Raw genomic sequence first — 20,355 nt, 5'->3', positions numbered from 1 at the left:
ACGGATTCAGCGTGACAGGGTTGCTCTGCAGTGTGACAGCCAGAGGGGCTGCTCCTCCCTCAGAGAGAGCCCCTCCCTTCCTGCCCATGTCCTGGCGGAGGCTCCTGCACAAAGGTGCCCTCACCGTAGGCTGTGCAGTAGCTGGTGGCGTAGAATTTCAGGGGGTCCGTGTAGCCCCCCGAACTCATTTTCACATAAGGGGAGACGACCCCCAGAGGGAGTTTCCCCATCATGATGCTGTGGGGCAGGGCCCCGGGGGGCCTAGAAAGGAAGCATGGGGAGCCTCATGGGTCTCAAGCCTGGCTCGGAAGCCCACAGGGGCGAACATCTGGCCCCCCACCCACAACGCAGCTGGCCCCTTCTCCCAGGCCTCTGTCTCTCTGCCCCAGCTCCCACGTCCGTAAACTGAGGGCGAAACCGATCATCCACACTTATCCCAAGAGTCCGCATGTCTCCTCTCGCTTTCCCACACCTTGTTATTAACTCTTCCTGTCCCCATTTACCGCTGGGGCAGTGAGGTTCCAAGTGATAAAGATTTGCTCAAAATAGGTGGTAGTGCCGGGATTCAGACCTGGGTATTTGACTCCTCGGCCCGCGACCTGAACCTTACATAACCCACCTCTCGGAATGAATGAGCCTACAGCCCGCTACCTGGGAAATTCTTGGCCCCCACCCAAGAAGTCAGGCCGGGACGCTCACTCCCAGCCCCCGGCTCCTCTCTCTCCCTCACCTCCCATGGCCTTGCCTGCCTCTGGCCTTGCCTGCCTCCCCTGGGAATTGGCTCTGCTCTCCCCGAGGCCCAACCACAGTGGCCCCACCCTCACCTTTCCTCTGCAGAGGCTCTGAGGTCGGGGAGAGGCTGCAGGAAGCAGAGCTCTGCAGAGAAGCCAGCCCTCCTGGAGGAAGCCAAGCAGGAGAAACAATATGTAGCCTAGCAACTGGTGCCTAGCAACAGCGTCCCCAGCCTTCTGAGCCCTTCTAGGGCCAGGGCCCACTGAGGGGCCGACCTGGCCAGGAGGCGAGGGTCAGGAGCTGCCCGAGCAAGGCCCTGCTTCCAGGGCTCTGGCCCCAACCTCCGGCCTCCTCCACAGGGCTGGGAAGAGTTGCTGTCTGCATGACATAAAATAAAAGATAATCCTGAACACTCACTCCCATAAAGTACCCACTTCTCGGCAGATACTTTACATCCTCTATCTCGGTCCTCTGAGCAGCTCTTCAGTAGCTATGATTATCCCCATTTTCACTGGGGGAACATGAGGCTTAGACAAGCAAAGTGACTTGACTCCAGAGATCTCGCAATCAGAAAATAGCCAAGTTGAGATTCAAACGTGGGTGGATCTGGATCCCGCTCTTCTGCCTCTTGGTAAATCAATGTTTACTATGTTCCACTGGAGCCAAATCTGTGCTAAGCCCTTTAACTCACATTACGTCGTGTAATCCCCCAAACCACCCTGTGAACTGGGCACTATTATTGTAGGGCCAACAAACCGCAGCAGTTAAGAGTGTGGTTCAAATCTGATCTGTCACCTTTGATGAGGTACTTATCCTCTTCACGCCCCCATATCCCCATCGTCACAAGGGATGTGACTGCACCCACCTCACAGGGCTGCTGGCAGATTTAGCAAGAGCATGGATTCAGCACCTGGCAGGTAGTAAATGCTCATTTTTTTTTAAGAGAGGCAGGATCTTACGCTGTCACCTGGGTTGGAGTGCAGAGGCACCATCATAGCTCAGTCCAGCCTCCAACTCCTAAGCTCAAGCAATCCTCTTTCCTCAGACTCTCAAGTAGCCGGAACTACAGGTGTGCTCCCCCATGCCTGACTTGCTTATTTATTTATTTGTTGTAGAGACAGCGTCTTGCTATGTTGCTCAGGCTGGTCTTGAACTCCTGGCCTCAAGTGATCCTCCTGCTCAGCCTCCTGAGTTGCTGGGATTGCAGGGGCAAGCCACCACGCTCGGCAAATGCTCCATTTGTAAAAGCTGCTGTACTTTTAGTCTTATTTTGCAGATAGGAAAGGCGAGGCTCAAGGGGAAACAGCCCAGGCCCCACAGTGGGTGGAGACGGAGCCTGGACTCAAATCTGAGTGCGCCAACTCCACAGTGACAAGCTTCTTCCATGACAGCCTTTTTGCCTCAAATTGGCTTTCAGGCTTGTAAATGTTGTAACAGTTGGATCTCTGGGTGGGGTGGGATAGCCCTACTTTGCAGCATTTGCCAATTTCTGTGATGTCAGTAGTCCCATCAGGGCTGCTTTCAGATCACCACTACGATGTCTTTGAACTGGGACATGGGAAGGTCGCTCACCACTGTATGGGAGTAGTTCCATCATGCAGACATAATGGGCGTAAGGAACCTCGACAGCACAAATAATAGAAAAATGTACTCACATAATTAGGGGGTGATGAGTTTTAGGTATGTATATTTTGTTTTTAATATAATCCATTAAATTTCAGGTTTAAGTTATTTATTTATTTATTTATTTGAAATGGAGTCTTTCTCTGTCTCCCAGGCTGGAGCACAGTGGCGCTATCTCAGCTCACTGCAACCTCCATCTCCTGGTTCAAGCAATTCTCCTGCCTCAGCCTCCTGAGTAGCTGGGATTACAGGCGCATACCACCATGCCCGGCTAATTTTTGTATTTTTAGTAGAGATGGGGTTTCACTATGTTGGCCAGTTTGGTCTCGACCTCCTGAGCTCAAGTGATCTGTCTGCCTCAGCCTCCCAAAGTGCTGGGATTACAGGCGTCAGCCACCACGCTCGGCCAGTAATTTAATTTTTAACAATGGCAGAGTTAAAAACCAGCTTGCCAATTTCCTGGAAGTTTCGCCTTCAGCTGTCCTGAGCCGGTAGAGCTGACTCCAGAGCACCCCTCCTCTCAGGGGAGAGTGAGGTATGAATGAAGGCTGAATAAAGGGAAAGGAGGCATCTCCTTTCCTCACCCAGGAGATGCCCTTGCCGCATTCATCCTGTAGTGACCTGGCCTGCCAGGGTGGAGGCTCACTCGTGTCCTCACCCAGCCCCCCATGGGAAGGCAAGCTGAAGCACGTTTGGCACCCACCCTCCAGACTAACGATTCTGTTCAGGGATCACAGGGCGCAAGGACACAGGAGTGAGTGCACACAGCCCTGCCCTGCGGCAAGGTGCTCCCATTCTACTACAGAGGCTCATGTGAGTTCCACACATGAAGCACAAAGGGTGAGACCACCACAGGTGAAGTGCCCACAGGGTGAAGGGAGAGAGGGGCTCTCCTCTAAGTGTGCCTGGATAAGTGGCTATGAGCAAGAGCTTGGACTCTGAAGCCAGATGGTGTGGGTCCTGTCTCTGCCACTAGATAACCGTAAGACAGTGCATGTTCCTTGTGCTTCAGTTTCCCCTTCTGGAGAATGAGTATAATAATGGTAACCACCTGCAGGGTTGTGGTACGCACGAAGCATTTAGCCCAGTACCTGGCACACGGTAGGTGCCATCTAAGACTTAGAGAAAGAGGTGCCTTTTGAGTACTCACTGCCTGCTAGGCAAAGGGTTGGGCCCATGGGTTATAAACAGGAAATCCACATGGCCCTGGCCTCAGAGAGCCCACGGTTTAGGAAGGATCTCAGATGTAGCAAAAGAAAGCTCACTGTGGGAGCCCGAGTTCAAAACCTGCTTCTGCTGTGTGTGACTCAGGGCTTCCTCTCTTCGAGCCTGTTTCTGTACCTGCAGGCAGAGATAACCGTGCCTACCTAGCAGGGTCGCTGGTGGATTTGAAATACCCTATGCACAAGAGGTAACAGGCCTGCACCAGGCAGAGATAAGGAAGGGCCCTCTACGTGGAAGGCCCGACAAACACAAAGGCGGACAGGTGTCCAGCAGGCTGGGAGCCCGGACTGGTGCAGTGTGGCTGGGGCACTGCGTGGGGAGGAGGGGCTCAGCTGGGAGAAGCAGCCCTCAGGTAGACTGTAGCCAGGTTTTCCTTTTAGCGGGTGGAGGGGGCAAGGAGGGGTGGTAGAAAGGTTTGAAATCATCCCTTAGGGCTTCTCTTAGGGAGGCTCTAGGCTGTAGCCGACCAAGGACCTGAGCAGGAGTTCAAGGGTCAGGGATCAGGGTCTGGCGGCGCTGTCCCATCGGAGCCCCCATTAGGTCCCGTCCTCCCAGCGGCCGGTGGGTTTTTTGCTGTGTGGCGACACCCAGCGGCCCTAACTCGGAACTGCAGGAGATGCCGCAGATGAATCCCTAAGACCGGGGTCGGCGCTGGGGCGGGGGCGGGGAGGGTCCTAGGAGTTGGGGACAGAGCAGCTCCGTCGACCTGGCCACAGCCCCACCCCAAGCCTCACTCACCCATCCCTCCAGAACCGAAGGGTTGGGTCTGGGCAAGGAGTGTTCCGGGAGGGCAAGCGCTGGAGCCCACAAGGAGCAGGAGTCCAGGTGCCAGGTGACCCAACAGCAGCGTGACTTTTGGACCTGTCACCTGTGGACCTCAGTCCTTCTATCTACAAAATGAAGGAACAGACTAAAAGTCCTTCCATACTGGAAAATCTAGGCCCACCTCATCCCACTCCCTTCCCATACCCGTCCCCATTTATTCAGCACTTTGTTGTGCCAGAGCTGAGCTACGAATCACCTCATCGCTTTTCATTCCCGGCTCTAAAGGGGAACTACAATAATCGTGCCCGTTTTACATGTGAGGAAACTGCCTGAGGCCTTGCAGACAATGAGGGGTGGAGCTGGGATCCAAACACAGCTTTGAACCTGGAATCTATGCCCCGCCCTCTGGAACACACCAGCAAATTCTCCAGAAAGCGCCGGGACCTTAGCACTGGGCTTTTCCAAAGGGATGATTTTCCAAAGGGATGGGCTGCCCTGGCCAGATGGGCAACTGCCTCCTACTTTCTAGCTCTCCCCAGTCCTGGGCAGTAAGATTCCCCTGTTTCCGGCCGGGCACAGTGGCTCACGCCTGTAATCCCAGCACTTTGGGAGGCCAAAGCAGGCAGATCACCTGAGGTCAGGAGTTCGAGACCAGCCTGGCCAACATGGCAAAACCCCGTCTCTACTAAAAATACCAAAATTAGCAAGGCATGGTTGTGGGCGCCTGTAATCCCAGTTATTCGGGAGGCTGAGGCAGGGAGAACTCCTTGAATGCAGGAGTTAGAGGCTGCAGTGAGCCGAGATTGCGCCACTGCACTCCAGCCTGGGCGACAGGGCAAGACTCCGTCTCAGAAAAAAAAAAAAAAAAAAAAAAGGATTCCCCGGTTTCCCTCCCATAGTAAGGCAGAGGCTACAGATACACTAGGTTAGCAGAGAGGACCCAGTGAGAGGACATGCTGGGTCTCAGCCCATAGAGTTCCTTGGCTGAGATCAGTGGGGTAGGCCCTAACAGGCTTCCGAGGCCAGAGCACACCACCACTGAGTGCTGAGTCCTGAGCAGAGATAGACATCTGCACTCTGTGCTGGGCCGTGTGGGCTGCAGTTCCCTGAAGGAGGATTAACTCAAGTGAATGAGCCACACACCACCAAGTGTGTGTCATTTTGCTTTGGTTGATGTGGGTCTTTATGGCTGCCCTCAGAGGGAAGCCAGGGCTCTTGTAGGGAAGAGACGGGTTGGCATACTTCAGCTTAATGGATAGAAAAGACTCCTAACACACAAAATAATCCAATAGGGGAACAGGCTGCCCTGGGGAAGTGAGTTCCCCATCCCAGGAGGCATGCAACAGCTTGACAGGATGACAATAAGAGCAAACTTTCACTGGTTTATTAGGTATCGGGGACTGTTTCTAAGCACTTCCCATGATTAGCACAATTAAACTTCACCACATTCTTACCTGGTGGGTGGTATCAGCTCCTCCATTTTATAGATGAAGAAACTCAGACACAGAGAGGCTGCGTAACTTGTCACAGGTCACACAGCTAGTAAGGGGAAAAGCCATTATTTGAACCCAGACATCCTGGCTTCAAAGGTCATGCTGGTGACCACTTTGATGTTGCCTCAAAGGCTGAGCTAGAGGTTCTCTGATCTATTTTCAAAATCTGACCTCCGATGACTTTTTAAATCTTTTTAAACCTGATTACCTCTATAAAGAAAAAAAATAAAAAGTAAATATTTAAAATTTTTTTTTATAGAGACAGGATCTTGCTTTGTTGCCCAGGCTGGTCTCAAACTCCTGGCTTCAAGGGATCTTCCTGCCTCGGCCTCCCAAAGTGCTGGGAATACAGGTGTGAACCACCATGCTAGGCCTAAAAATCCTTTTAAAGAGTTCATCCCTCTCATGGTCCTCAGTTTGTGCTGGGCACTGCTGGGTGAAAAATTCACAGAAGAAAGGTCTGAAATTGTTCAAATCAGCTACGATGATTGAGAAACGGGAAACAGATCCCTGGGATGCAGCTAAAGGCACTGAGCCCTCCCAGCCCAGGAGGCTGGGGGTGGCAGGGAGAGGGTAATTATACTCCTACTTTTGAAATTCCCACGCTGGAGGCTGGGACAAGCCTAGAGTAATGTTTCTTGGCTTCAGGTGATCTGAGGTTACATCCCTGCCCCTTTCTGAGCCTCTTCTAGGCTTGAGTTTGAGGTCTGGCTCTGGCACAAATAGTACTATGTGACCCTTCTTAATTAACTGCCTCCCTCTGATCCTGTTGCCTGTGAAGAGGGGGTTGAGCCAGAATAGGTTTGCCTTGCTTTAGTTTGAGATGTGTTGTTTTGCCTGGAGAACTTGGAGCTCTGTCTTCATATACTGAAGTGACAGCTAGCTCCACGTCCCCTCCGCCTGTGCCCCTCACCTGCCATCTGTGAAATAGCAGGACCCCAGCCTACCCCCTTCCAAGGTCCTTCCCCTCTGCCTTATTACAGCGGGGCATGGAGGGGAGTCGGCCTCATGCCAACCCACACTCAGCCTGGCCTCTAGGCCTGCTGGACCTGCACAGGGAGTTTCTCCCAAGCCAGACTCCAAGGTGCCCACAAAGGACACAAGAGCTCACTGAACCCCTCATTCTGCCCACCAAAGTACTGTTTCCCAACCCAGATTCTTCTGAGCCCACCAACAAAGCTCACGCAGATGAGATGCCCCAAGCTCAGCTGCTCCAACTGACCCTTTCAGGGGAGCAGTTTGAAGCTGGGATGCAGCATAAAGCGGATCATGGCAGAGAAGAGCTGACCGGGAGGACAGCAAGTCTGTGAGGCCCTGTCTTCCCTGCGATGGGGAAGAGCATGGAGCCCTGGATTCATGCAACCACCTTTCCGTCTAGTCCTGGGGGTGGCGGCTGCCCTGCTTCTTGGGCTCAGCTGTGTGAGCACCAAGGAGTGATGGGTGACGTAATGACCATGGGGGCGCAGGTTGGGTCCAGGGAGTGGCCTGCAGGCAGGCCTCACTATCATCGATTTTGCCCATTTCCAGTTTCTCTGCTCTGTGACTTGCAGTGATTAAGGCAGGAGAGCTGCCCAGGACTGGGGCCCTCCTTCCGAAAGTGCTTTGGGGGTTCTATTCACTGAGCTGTGTCATTACCAGGAACTGAAATAGCCCAAGTCTAATGGCTAAGTCCCATCTCTCTCTCTTTCGTAAAAGGAAATGATTTCCCTGATGACCGGATTGCTTTCCCTCCCAGCCTCCCACAATCCTGGCCTCACTTGTGGTTCATTTCTCCCCTCAGTGGGCATTTCCTGGAAGACTCTATCCTGTATATCTGATGGCTGTTCTGTTCCTGCCTGTTCTGTTCTTTTACTGTCTCCTCTGAGTGAACTTGTTGATCTCACACAAGGTTTAAAAATTCATGACTCGCAGGGAAGATGAAATGAGATGAGGCAGAAAATAAGAAGCCATTCCCAATCCTCAGATGGAATGAAGATATTCTTGGCAGACATGAGCAAGGAACCAGGACAGGGGTCAAGGGGGTGGGTTTCCAATGCACAGAGATCTGGGTTCAATTCTGCAGCCCTGCCTTTATGAGGTATGTGCCCTTGGACAACTTCCTTAACTTGTCTGAGCCTGTTTCCTTGGCTGTATGATGAGGTCACAGTAGAACTTTAAGAGACTTAGGCTTGGAATACAGAAAAGGCAATATTTACATGCTTAGCACACAGCCTGGCATAGAGAAAGCACTCAAGAAATGTTTATGACTATCATTGCATTTTCCTGCCTTCCTTGCAGTTAGATAAGGGCCACGTGGCTGGTTCTGTGGGTGGAATTGAGCAGTGCCACTCCCAGTCTGAGTAGTTAGTGGTGGGTGTGAGTTTTCCATTCTCTGTGGGTAGAAATCACACTTGGGATGGCAGAACCAAAAGATGGAAGCAGGCTGGATCTCTGAGTCACTGCATGGAGTCAGCTGCCCTGGAGCTGCTTTCTCTCCAGCGCACTGGGATGTGACAGAGAGATAAACCTTGCTGCTTTAAGCCTCTAATGTTCGGAGTTTTGTTTGTTACTGCGGCATAAGCAAAGAAATGAAGATTTGAGAACTTCTTAGGGAATAAATTAGGATGTGATTCTGTATTAGTCAGCATTCTCCAGTAAAACAGAATGTGCACACACAGACATACACGAGAGATAGAGACAGATTTATTATACGGAATTGGCTCTGCCTGGGCCAGTGATGCCTGTAATCCCAGCACTTTGGGAGGCTGAAGTGGAGGGTTGCTTGAGCTCAGGAGTTCAAGACCAGCCTGAGCAACACAGTGAGACTCCGTCTCTACAAAAAAAAAGTTTTTTTTTAATTAGCTGGGCATGGTAGCATGTGCCTGTAGTCCCAGCTACTTGGGAGGCTGAGGTGGGAGGATCACTCAGGCTCTGGAGGTTGAGGCTGCAGTGAGCCATAATCGTGCCATTGCACGCCAGCCTGGGCAACAGAGCAAGACCCCATCTCAAAAAAAAAAAAAAAGAAAAAGGAATTGGCCCACGTGACTATGAAGGCTGGCAAATCCCAAGATCTTCAGGATGAGTTGGTTGGCAAGCTGACGAGACCCAAGAGAGCTGATGGCTTAGTTCCAGTTTAAGTCCAAAGGCCTGAGAACTGAGAGAGCTGATGTAGTTCTTGTCTCAAGGCCAGCAGGCTTGAGACTCAGGAAGAGCCAGTGTTCCCAGGCGAATCTGAAGGCAGGATAAAAGCCTGTGTCTCAGTTTGAAGGCATCCAGGCAGAAAGAATTCCCTTTCACTCGGGAAAGTGGAAGTCTTTTTGTTGTATTCAAACCTTGAGCTGATTACATGAAGCCCACCCCCATTAGGGGGACAGACTGCTTTACTCAGTCTACCAATTTAAATGTCAATTTCATCCAAAAACATCCTTACAGAAACACCCAGAAGAATACTCGATCACATATCCAAGTACCCAGTCACCTAGACAAATTGAGACACAAATTAGCTGTCACATTCAGGCATAGGAAACTCACTGGAAGTAGACAGATGAGAGGCCTACTGAAATTTTGAGAAAACAGTAGTGCCCAAAAAAAATGAGATTTTTTTTTTTTTAGAGAAAGGGTCTTACTCTGTCACCCAGGCTGGAGTGCAGTGGCACAATCATAGCTCACTGTGACCTCAACCTCCTGGACTCAAGAGATTCTCCTGCCTCAGCCTCCCAAGTCGCTGGAACTACAGGCATGAGCCACCGCCCCTGGCCATGAGCCTGGTCTCGGTCTTTAAAAAGATTGTGACTATTTGAAACTTAAAACTTCCATGGGCAGGATGTGGGCTGAGAAATCCACACAACCCTCAAGGAGCGTGGAACACACAATCCCTGCTTCAGATATGATCGAAGAAAGTAAGGTAGGGGAAAAAGAGCCTTAAATGAGGGAGCCAAGCAGCCCTGAGAGCAGCGATGAAGGTAGTTCCTTCCAGAAACTTCCCTACCCCTCCACAAGGTCTGCCCAGAAGGCCTCAGCTCCCACTTCCCGGGGTATCCTTACTGCGGTTATCCTGTCCCTGCCCCTACTCTGCCTTTGTGTATGGCGTGGGGGTGGGGAGGGGGAAACAGGTAATTTTTTTTTTTTTTTTTTTTTTTTTTTTTGAGATAGAGTCTCGCTCTGTCACCCAGACTGGAGTGCAGTGGCATGATCTCAGCTCACTGCAACCTCCACCTCCCAGGCTCAAATGATTCTTGTGCCTCAGCCTCGCAAGTAGCTAGGATTACAGGTGTGCGCCACCACACCTAGCTAAATTTTGTATTTTTTAGTAGAGACAGGGCTTCTCCATGTTGGCCAGGCTGGTCTCAAACTCCTGTCCTCAAGTGATCCACCTGCCTCGGCCTCCCAAAGTGCTGGGATTACAGGTGTGAGCCACTGTGCCCAGCAGGTAACTTTTTAAATTTATTTTTATTTTTTGAGACGGAGTCTCACTCTGTCTCCCAGGCTGCAGTGCAGTGGCACGATCTTGGCTCACTGCAACATCTGCTTCCTGCGTTCAAGCGATTCTCCCGCCTCAGCCTCTTGAGTAGCTGGGATTACAGGCACGTGCCACCACACCCGGCTAATTTTTTTTTGTATATTTAGTAGAGACAGGGTTTCACTGTGTTGGCCAGGCTGGTCTCGAACTCCTGACCTTAGGTGATCCACCCGCCTTGGCTTCCCAAAGTGTTGGGATTACAGGCGTGAGCCACCGCGCCCGGCCCCCAACAGGTAACTTTTTAAAATTCCTACATCTCTGGACCAAAAAGGGCCACCTCTAGACCTCATAAAGAGACCCTAGGGCAGCCCATGAGATCCTGGCTGGAGGCAGGAGCTGCACATCACTCTGGGTTTTCAGTCTTGGAAAGGGGTTTCATGTTGTGTGTTGTGTGTAGGAAGAAGAGCGAATCCAATGCAGTACACAGAGACCAGCAGAACAGACTGTGGTAGACACTTTAGGCTCAGCCAGATCTGGTTCTCTTCTCCTTCCTGGATACCAGAGAGAACCACACCTCCCAGGCTCCTTGCAGTTCCACAGGAACATGTGACTAGCTCTGGCCCAAGGGCTGTGAGAAGTGTCACGTGTTGCTTCCGGGTTGCAAGTGAATGTGAGTTATCCGCACTTTCTCATTCCCTTTAGTAGCAACCGTGGAGACCACATGTTGAGATGGCAGAGCGTGGATCCCTGGGCTGCCACAGAAAGGAGCTGTCCTGAACAGCTGCCCGATTCACATTGGACTTGGCACAAATGAGAAATAAGCGTTGTGTTGTTAAGTCGCTGAGATTTGGGGGTTTACTTATTATCATAGTCTAGCCTAACGTGACTAGTACACCTTTCTATTAGATAGTGGCTAACTATATCATGCATAGGAGGGAAAGGAAACATCTATAAAGTATGGTAAGTTTGTGTTTTAAGAGAATCTTGTGGCTGGGTGCAGTGGCTCAGGCCTATAATCCCAGCAATTTGGGAGGCTGAGGTGGGAGAATTGCTTGAGGCCAGGAGTTTGAGACCACCCTGGCCAACATAGCAAGACCCTGTCTCAAATTTAAATTTAAAAAAAGTTAATTAAAAAAAAAAAAAAAAAAAAGCCCGGGCACAGTGGCTCACGCCTGTAATCCCAGCACTTTGGGAGGCCAAGGCAAGTGGATCACAAGGTCAGGAGTTCAAGACCATCCTGGCCAAATGGTGAAACCTCGTCTCTACTAAAAATACAAAAATTAGCCAGGCACAGTGGCAGGCGCCTGTAATCCCAGCTACTCGGGAGGTTGAGGCAGGAGAATCGCTTGAACCCGGGGGGCAGAGGTTGCAGTGAGCCGAGATTGTGCCACTGCACTCCAGCCTGGGCGACAGAGTGAGACTCTGTCTCAATAAATAAATTAATTAATTAATTAATTTTTTTTTAAAAAAAAAGGCCAGGCACAGTGGCTCACGCCTGTAATCCCAGCAGTTTAGAAGGCTGAAGTGGGTGGATTGCTTGAGTCCATGTTTGAGACCAGCCTGGGCAACATGGTGAACAAAAAATTAGCTGGGCATGGTGGCACATGCCTGTGGTTCCAGCTACTTGGGAGGCTGAGGTGGGAGAATCGCCTGAGCCTGGAAGGTTGAGGCTACACTGAACCAAGATCTTGCCACTGCATTCCAGCCTGGGCAACAGAGTGAGACCCTGTCTCAAAAAAAAAAAAAAAAGAGAATCTCATAAAACACTCAAAACATTTTCCACTAACTTGTTGAGTCTCATTAACAACTTCCATTTGCAACAGATGTCAATGGTCTTGGATCCAGCACAGGCAGCTTCATAAAGAGCCTCTACCTTCATTTATTTCATCAGTCAATTAGTCATTCAATGAACATTTAATGAGCACCAACTACGTGCCAGGCACTGTGCTAAAACACGGAACAGAATGGAACCTAATGTATGTATGGTCCTTATCCCCCATGGAACTAGTAGTAGAGAGAGTTACACATAATCTCTCTGGGCTGGGCTTGGTGGCTTGCACCTATAATCCCAGCACTTTGGGAGGCTGAGGCAGGTGGACTGCCTGAACTCAGGAATTCAAGACCAGCCTGGGCAACATGGAGAAAGCCCATCTCTACCAAAAAAAAAAAAATAAAATTAGCCAGGTGTGGTGATGTGCGCCTATGGTCCCAGCTACTTGGGAGGCTGAGGTGGGAGGATTGCTTGAGCCTGGGAGGTAGACGTTGCAGTGAGCTGAGACTGTAGCACTACACACCAACCTGGGTGACAGAGTGAGACCCCCCATCTCAAAAAAGTTTTTTTAAATAAATAAATAATCTCTCTGTGCTAACCTAAGGGCCGTGTAGGGTAACAGTACAAGCATGCTTACTGGAGGCCGATGTGCGTTAGTTCCAATTCCAGTTATTTCCATGTAATGTGCTTGCTTAGAACAGTCTCTCTCTCTCTCTCTCTCTCTCTCTCTCTCTCTCTCTCACACACACACACACACACACACACACACACAAACAAAGGCACAAAACGAAAAGCAGTTGAGTAAGATTCAAATGCAGGTCTGGCTGACTCCAACGCCTGCAAGCTTAGCTGCAATGCAATGCTGCCTCTCCAATGGCCAGGTCACAGTGTTATGTGCTTTATCCATACAGTGTGCCAAAAGCATTGTCTATATTTTATTTTTTTTGAGACGGAGTCTCATTCTGTTGCCCAGGCTGGAATGCAGTGGCACGATCTCAGCTCACTGCAACCTCCACCTCCCGAGTTCAAGCGATTTCTGGCTAATTTTTATATTTTTAGCAGAGATGGGGTTTCACCATGTTGGCCAGGCTGGTCTTGAACTCCCGACCTCAAATGATCCGCCCACCTCGGCCTCCCAAAATGCTGGACTGCATGAACCACCATGCCCGGCCACATTGCCCATATTTTATAGATGTGTACACAAAGGCTCAGAGATGTGAAGATGCTTGTATAAGGTCACACAGCATGTCAGCCAAGGAGCCAGGGCTCAATGCTAGGATGGTCTCATTCTCACCTGTTGAGCTCCACTTCAGAATGTGCCATTTTTCTTGTATAAAACCTTCTCCCTGATTCAAGAAAGCACACAGGACAGGCCTTGCACTTAGTAAAGATTCAAAAGTTTATTATGATGGTGAAAATCAATGATGCTCAACCTTATTTCTGACTCTCCACCACCGGGGCAGGGGATGGGACTGTACTTCTGGGCTCCCTATGGGGCTATGTGACCAGTTCTGGCCAAACGGTTGTGAGCGATAGTGAAGAAAGAGTGTCACATCCAGGACAAGCATTTAATGCCATTGTGCAACCCTCCAGAGCTCTCATTTCCTTTTCTTAGGGACTGAACTGTGTCCCACTATAAATACATATGTTGAAGCCCTAGCCCTCCCGCCATGCGATCATTGGAGACGGGGCCTTTAAGGAGGCGATTAAAGTTAAATGAGGTCATAGGGCAGAGCCCTGACCCAATAGAATTGATGTCCTCAGAGGAGGAGACACTGGACCTCTCTTCCCGCCATGTGAGAACATGGCCAGAAGGCTGCGAGCCAGAAGGAGGTCCTTCACTAGGAAGCAAACCCTGCTGACATCCTGACCCTGGGCTTTCCGGCCTCCAGAACCGTGAGAAAATTTCTGGGCTGGATGTGGTGGCTCACATCTGTAATTCCAGCACTTTGGGAGGGTGAGGAGGGAGGATCACTTGAGCCCAGGAGTTCAAGACTAATACCAATGTATTAGTCTGTTCGCATGCTGCTAATAAAGACGTACCTAAGGCTGTGTAATTTATAAAGGAAAGAGGTTTAACTGACTCACAGTTCCACATGGCTGGGGAGGCCTCAAAATCATGGCTGAAGGCAAATGAGGAGCAAAGTCACGTCTTACATGGTGGCAGGCAAGAGAGCTTGGGGAATTCCCCTTCATAAAATGATCAGATATCCTTAGACTTATTCAATACCATGAGAACAGCACAGGAAAGACCCACCCCCATGATTCAATTACCTCCCACTGGGTCCCTCCCATGACACGTAGGAATTATGTTATGAAAGCTATAATTGAAGACAAGATTTGGGTGGGGACATAGCCAAACTGTATCAGGCAACATAGTGAGACCCCATCTCTGCAAAATTAGCCAGGTGTGGTGGTGCCTGCTACTTGGGAGGCTGAGGCAGGAGGATCACTTGGGCCCAGGAGATGGAGACCAGCCTAGTCAATAAAGAGAGACCCCATCTCCACAAAAGATAAAATAATTAGCTGGACCTGCTGGTCCCAACTGCTCAGGAGGCTGAGGTAGGAGGATTGTTTGAGCCTAGGTTGAGGCTGCAGTGAACCATGATCACACCACATGACTTCAGCCTGGGCGACAGGGTAAGACTCTTTCTCTTAAAAAAAATCTTGTTTTAAACTTTAAAAATTTTAAGTTATAGCTTTAAATTCAAGGAACCAGCACACCAAACCCCTTTTCTCAGGATAAGGCCATACAGCAGAGGGGTTAAGCAGGCTGGCCATGCAACCAGGCTGCCTGGCTCCAAGCCCCGACTCCCCGACTAACCAGCTGAGCCACGTTAGGCAAGCTGCATGACTTTTCTGCACCTCAGTTTCTCAGTTAAAGTGGGGCTGATAAGAATGTCTTTGCTCTTCACTATGAGAGAGAAATGAGATAAATTAGAAGCATGCTTCACACACAATAAGTGCATATTATTACTCTCAGGATAAGACTAAGGAAGATATTTATTGGCTAAAGGAGGCATTGTCTTGGCTGTCTTCCTGACACTGACTGGGACACAGAGCATGTGACCCCAGTTCCCTGAACCTCCCAAGGCACTGTCAATGGACGATGGATGTGGCAGGGATGTCTGGTGTGGATTTTTGAGACCTGAACTTACACACGTCACTGCAACAAAGTGTTACCTCTGCATATTGACGACCTTTTTTTTTTTTTTGAGACGAGGTCTCACTCACTCTGTTGCCCAGGCTGGAGTGCAGTGGTGCCATCTCTGCTCACTGCAACCTCCGCCTCCCGGGTTCTAGCGATTCTCCTGACTCAGCCTCCCGAGTAGCTGGGATTACAGATGCCCATCATCACGCCCGGCTAATTTTTGTATTTTTAGTAGAGACAAGGTTTCACCATGTTGGCCAGGCTGGTCTCAAACTCCTGACCTCAAGTGATCTGCCCGCCTCGGCCTCCCAAAGTGCTGGGATTATAGGCATGAGCCACCATGCCCGGCCTTGACAACCATTTTTTATGTGACAAACTGATAAATACTCAGCGAAGGCAGTTAAAATCTTTTGCTCTCTCCACCCACATGCATATAGCTTTGGCATTCTTAATCCTGGTTAATATCAAAGTTCAAAAAGAAAGTTGTCTTTTGATGAAGAATTTCGTCTTCATTTTCAATATAAATGACATCAAACTGAGCATCCTTTTATTACAGCCTAGTCACAATCAGTTCCATTTTTCTCAGTGAGGAACTGATTTTTAAACATGAATTTTTGTAACTCACACTACTTTTACTCACACTTTATTTTCACTTATTATTTTTTTTTTACGAGACAGAGTCTCGCTGTGTCACCCAGGCTGGTGTGCAGTGGTGTGATCTCGGCTCACTGCAACTTCCGCCTCCTGGGTTCAAGCAATTCTCCCTGCTTCAGCCTCCCGAGTAGCTTGGATTACAGGTGCATGCCACCACACCCGCCTAATTTTTGTATTTTTTAGTAGAGATGGGGTTTTGCCATGTTGGCCAGGCTGGTCTTTGAACTCCGGACCTCAAGTGATCCATCCACCTCGGCCTCTCAAAGTGCGGGGATTACAGGGGTGAGCCATTGCACCCAGCCAAATATTTTATATTTTAAAAATTTATGTGAGACAGGGTCTTGCTCTGGCACTCAGGCTGGAGTGCAGTGGTGCAATCACAGCTCTCTGCAGTCTGGATCTCCTGGGCTCAAGTGATCCTCCCACTTCAGCCTCTGGAGAAGCTGGGACTATAGGCATGTGCCACCACACCCAGTTAATATAGTTTTAAAATTTTTTGTAGAGACATGGTTTTGCCATGTTGCCCAGGTTGATCTTGAACTCCTGGGCTCAAATGATCCACCTGTCTTGGCCTCCCAAAGTGCTGAGATTATAGGGGTGAGCCACTCTGCTCAGCCTAAACATTTTATTTTATTTTTTGAGACGGAGTCTCGCCCTTTCGCCCAAGTTGGAGTGCAGTGGGGTGATCTCTGCTTACTGCAAGCTCTGCCTCCTGGGTTCACGCTATTCTCCTGCCTCAGCCTCCCCAGTAGCTGGGACTACAGGCGCCCGCCACCACGCCCGGCTAATTTTTTGTATTTTTTAGTAGAGACAGGGTTTCACCATGTTAGCCAGGATGGTCTCGATCTCCTGACCTCGTGATCCATCTGCCTCGGCCTCCCAAAGTGCTGGGATTACAGGTGTGAGCCGCCACGCCTGGTTATAGATATGTTTTTTGATGAGATGCCAAACAATCCAATAGGAAAATGAGTTTTTAAAACTAAATGATGGGGGCTGGGCATGGTGGCTCACGCCTGTAATCCCAGCACTTTGGGCAGCCAAGGTGGGCAGATCACTAGAGATCAGGAGTTCGAGACCAGCCTGGTCAACATGGCGAAACTCCGTTTCTACTAATAATACAAAAAAAATTAGCTGGGCGTGGTGGCGTGCATCTGTGGTCTCAGCTACTCGGGGGCTGAGGCCAGAGAATCTCTTCAATGTGGGAGGCAGAGGTTGCAGTGAGCCGAGATCAGGCCACTGCACTCTAGCCTGGGCGACAGAGTGAAACCGTCTCAAAAAATAAAAATAAAATAAAATAAATAAATAAATGATGGGGCTGAGGGAGTGGCTCATGCCTGTAATCCCAGCACTTTGGGAGCTCAGGGAGGAAGGATCCCTTGAGCCCAGGAGTTTAAGGTCAGCCTGGGCCACATAGTGAGACCATATCTCTACAAAAAAAAAAAGGTTTTTAATTAGCCAGTTGTGGTAGACTCTGCCTGTGGTCCCAACTACATGGGAGGTGGAGGTGGGAGGGTCATTTGAGCCCAGGAGCTGGTAGCTCAGTGAGCTATGACCATGCCAATGCACTCCAGCCTAGGTGACATAGTGAGACCCTATAAGAAGAGCAGGGCAGGGAAGAAGGGCAGGGCAGGGCAGGGGGGAAGGGAAGAGGGAAGGGAAGGGAAGAGGGAAGGGAAAAGGGAAGGGAAGAGAAGGGGGAGGAAGGGAAGAGGGGAGGGAAGGGAAGAGGGGAGGGAAGGGAAGAGGGAAGGGAAGGGAAAGGAAGGGAAGAGGGGTGAGAAGAGGAGAGAGGAAAGGGAAGAGGGAAGGAAGGGGAGGGGAGGGAAGGGAAGGGGAGAAGGAAAGGGGAGAGGAGAGGAGAAAGACAAATCACAGACTGAGTAGAAATATTTCCAAACACATGTGCAAAGGACTGGTATGTAAGATATATACAGAACGACCACAGCTGGATGCAGTGGCTCGCACCTGTGATCCCAGCACTTTGGGAGACAGAGGCAGGCAGACTGCTTGAGCTCTAGGAGTTTGAGACCAGTCTGGACAACATGGCAAAACCTGGTGATATCGTTTGAATTTCTGTCCCCACCCAAATCTCCTGTTGAATTGTAATCCCCAGAGTTGGAGGAGGTGATTGGATCATGGGGGTGGATTTCCCCCTTGCTGTTCTTGTGATAGTGAGTTCTCATGAGATCTGGTTGTTTAAAAGTATGTAGCACCTCCTCCTTCACTCTCTTCCTCCTTCTCTGGCCATGTAAGACGTGCCTGCTTCTCCTTCACTTTCTGCCCTGATGGTAAGTTTCCTGAGGCCTCCCAAGCCATGCTTCCTGTACAGCTTGCAGAACTGTGAGTCAATTAAACCTCTTTTCTTTTCTTTTTTTTTTTTTTTTTTTTTTTTTTTTTTGAGACAGTCTCGCTCTGTCACCAGGCTGGAGTGCAGTGGCATGATCTTGACTCACTAAAACCTCCACCTCCCAGGTTCAAGTGATTATCTTCCCTCAGCCTCCCGAGTAGCTGGGACTACAGGTGTGTGCCACCACGCCCAGGTAATTTTTGTATTTTTAGTAGAGATGAGGTTTCACCATGTTAGCCAGGATGATCTCAATCTCTTGACCTTGTGATCCGCCTGCCTTGGCCTCCCAAAGTGCTGGGATTACAGGTGTGAGTCACCACACCCGGCCTAAACCTCTTTTCTTTTTTTTTTTTTTTTTGAGACGGAGTCTCGCTCTGTCACCCAGGCTGGAGTGCAGTGGCGCAATCTCGGTTCACTGCAAGCTCTGCCTCCTGGGTTCATGCCATTCTCCTGCCTCAGCCTCTCCGAGTAGCTGGGACTACAGGCGCCTGCCACTACGCCTGGCTAATTTTTTTGTATTTTTAGTAGAGACGGGGTTTCACCATGGTCTCGATCTCCTGACCTCGTGATCTGCCCACCTCGGCCACCCAAAGTGCTAGGATTACAAGCGTGAGCCACCGCGCCCGGCAACCTCTTTTCTTTATAAATTACCCAGTCTCAGGCTGGGCATGGTGGCTCACGCCTGTAATCGCAACACTTTGGGAGGCCTAGGCAGGCCAATCACCTGAGGTCGGGAGTTCGAAACCAGCCTGTCCAACATGGAGAAACCCCATCTTTACTAAAAATACAAAAATTACATGGGCGTGGTGGTGCATGCCTGTAATCTCAGCTACCTGGGAGACTGAGGCAGGAGAATTGCTTGAACCTGGAAGGCAGAGGTTGCGGTGAGCCGAGATCACGCCTTTGCACTCTAGCCAGGGCAACAAGGGCAAAACTCTGTCCCTAAATAAATAAATAAATAAATAACTCAGTCTCGGGTAGTTATTTATAGCAACATGTGAACAGACTGATACACCCCTTCTCTACGAAAAATACAAAAATAATGACAACAGGCTGGGCACAGTGGCTCATGCCTGTAATCTTGGCACTTTGGGAGGCGAAAGCAGGAGGATCACTTGAGCTCAGGAGTTTGAGACCAACCTGGGCAATATAGGGAGACCTCATTTCTACAAAAATTAAAAAATGAGGCAGGTGTGTTGGCACATGCCTGTGGTCCTACTACTTGGGAGGCTGAGGTGGGAGGATCACTTGAGACTAGGAAGTTGAAGCTGTAGTGAGCTGTGTGATTGCACCACTGCACTCTAGCCTGGACAACAGAGCAAGACCCTGGCTCAAAAAAAGGAAAAAAAATGACTGCAATCAAATTTTTTTTTTTTTTTAGACAGAGTCTCGCTCTGTTGCCCATGCTGGAGTGCAGTGGCGCGATCTCAGCTCACTGCAAGCTCCGCCTCGCAGGTTCACGCCATTCTCCCGCCTCCGCCTCCCGAGTAGCTGGGACTATAGGCGCCAGCCACCCCGCCCGGCTAATTTTTTTGTATTTTTAGTAGAGACTGGGTTTCACCGTGTTAGCCAGGATGGTCTCGATCTCCTGACCTCGTGATCCGCCCGCCTCGGCCTCCCAAAGTGCTGGGATTACAGGGGTGAACCACTGTGCCCGGCCCCTACAATCAAATTTTTAAATGGCAAAAGACAAACAGATACTCTGCAAAAGAAGATACATTAATAACGCAAAAAAGTATCAACATGATTAATCATCACGGAAATGCACATTAAAATCACAATGTGGCACTGCTAAACACCCACCAGAATGGCTAAAAGTTAAAAGACTGACAATACCAAATGTTGGCAAAGTGGTGGGGCAACACACATAGCTAGTGGGGGTGTAAAATGGTACCTCCCCTTTGGACGTTTCTTTGGCAGTTTCTTTTAAACTAGACATATATCTACCTCATGACAGAAATTCTACTCTGACATACTTACTCAAAATAAAAATAATAAATTCACAAAAAAGAGTTGCTTGTAATATCTTTATTCATAACAACCCAAAACTTAGGCCAGCCTTGGTAGCTCGCCCCTGTAATCCCAACACTTTGGGAGGCCAAGGTGGGAGGATCGCTTGAGCCTAGGAGCTAAAGACCAGCCTGGGAAACATAGGGA

General features: G+C 49.8%; 1 protein-coding gene across 1 annotated transcript in view; it reads right to left on the bottom strand.

Moving 5' to 3' along the window:
• The window catches only part of SDHAF2 (succinate dehydrogenase complex assembly factor 2), a 63,426-nt gene that overhangs the window by 9,217 nt on the left and 33,854 nt on the right, over positions 1 to 20,355 (bottom strand). Inside the window, exons 4-5 of the mRNA XM_012496298.2 lie at positions 13,341 to 13,392; positions 125 to 261 (exon numbers count right to left, since the gene is read on the bottom strand). Of these exons, the coding sequence (XP_012351752.2) occupies positions 125 to 261; positions 13,341 to 13,392 (189 nt within the window). The remainder of the gene's footprint in view (positions 1 to 124; positions 262 to 13,340; positions 13,393 to 20,355) is intronic.

Source organism: Nomascus leucogenys, chromosome 4, assembly GCF_006542625.1.
Source record: "Nomascus leucogenys isolate Asia chromosome 4, Asia_NLE_v1, whole genome shotgun sequence".
Taxonomy (NCBI): Eukaryota; Metazoa; Chordata; class Mammalia; order Primates; family Hylobatidae; genus Nomascus; species Nomascus leucogenys.
The sequence above is the reverse complement of the archived record's forward strand: the minus strand, read 5'-3'. Positions and strand labels throughout refer to the sequence as shown.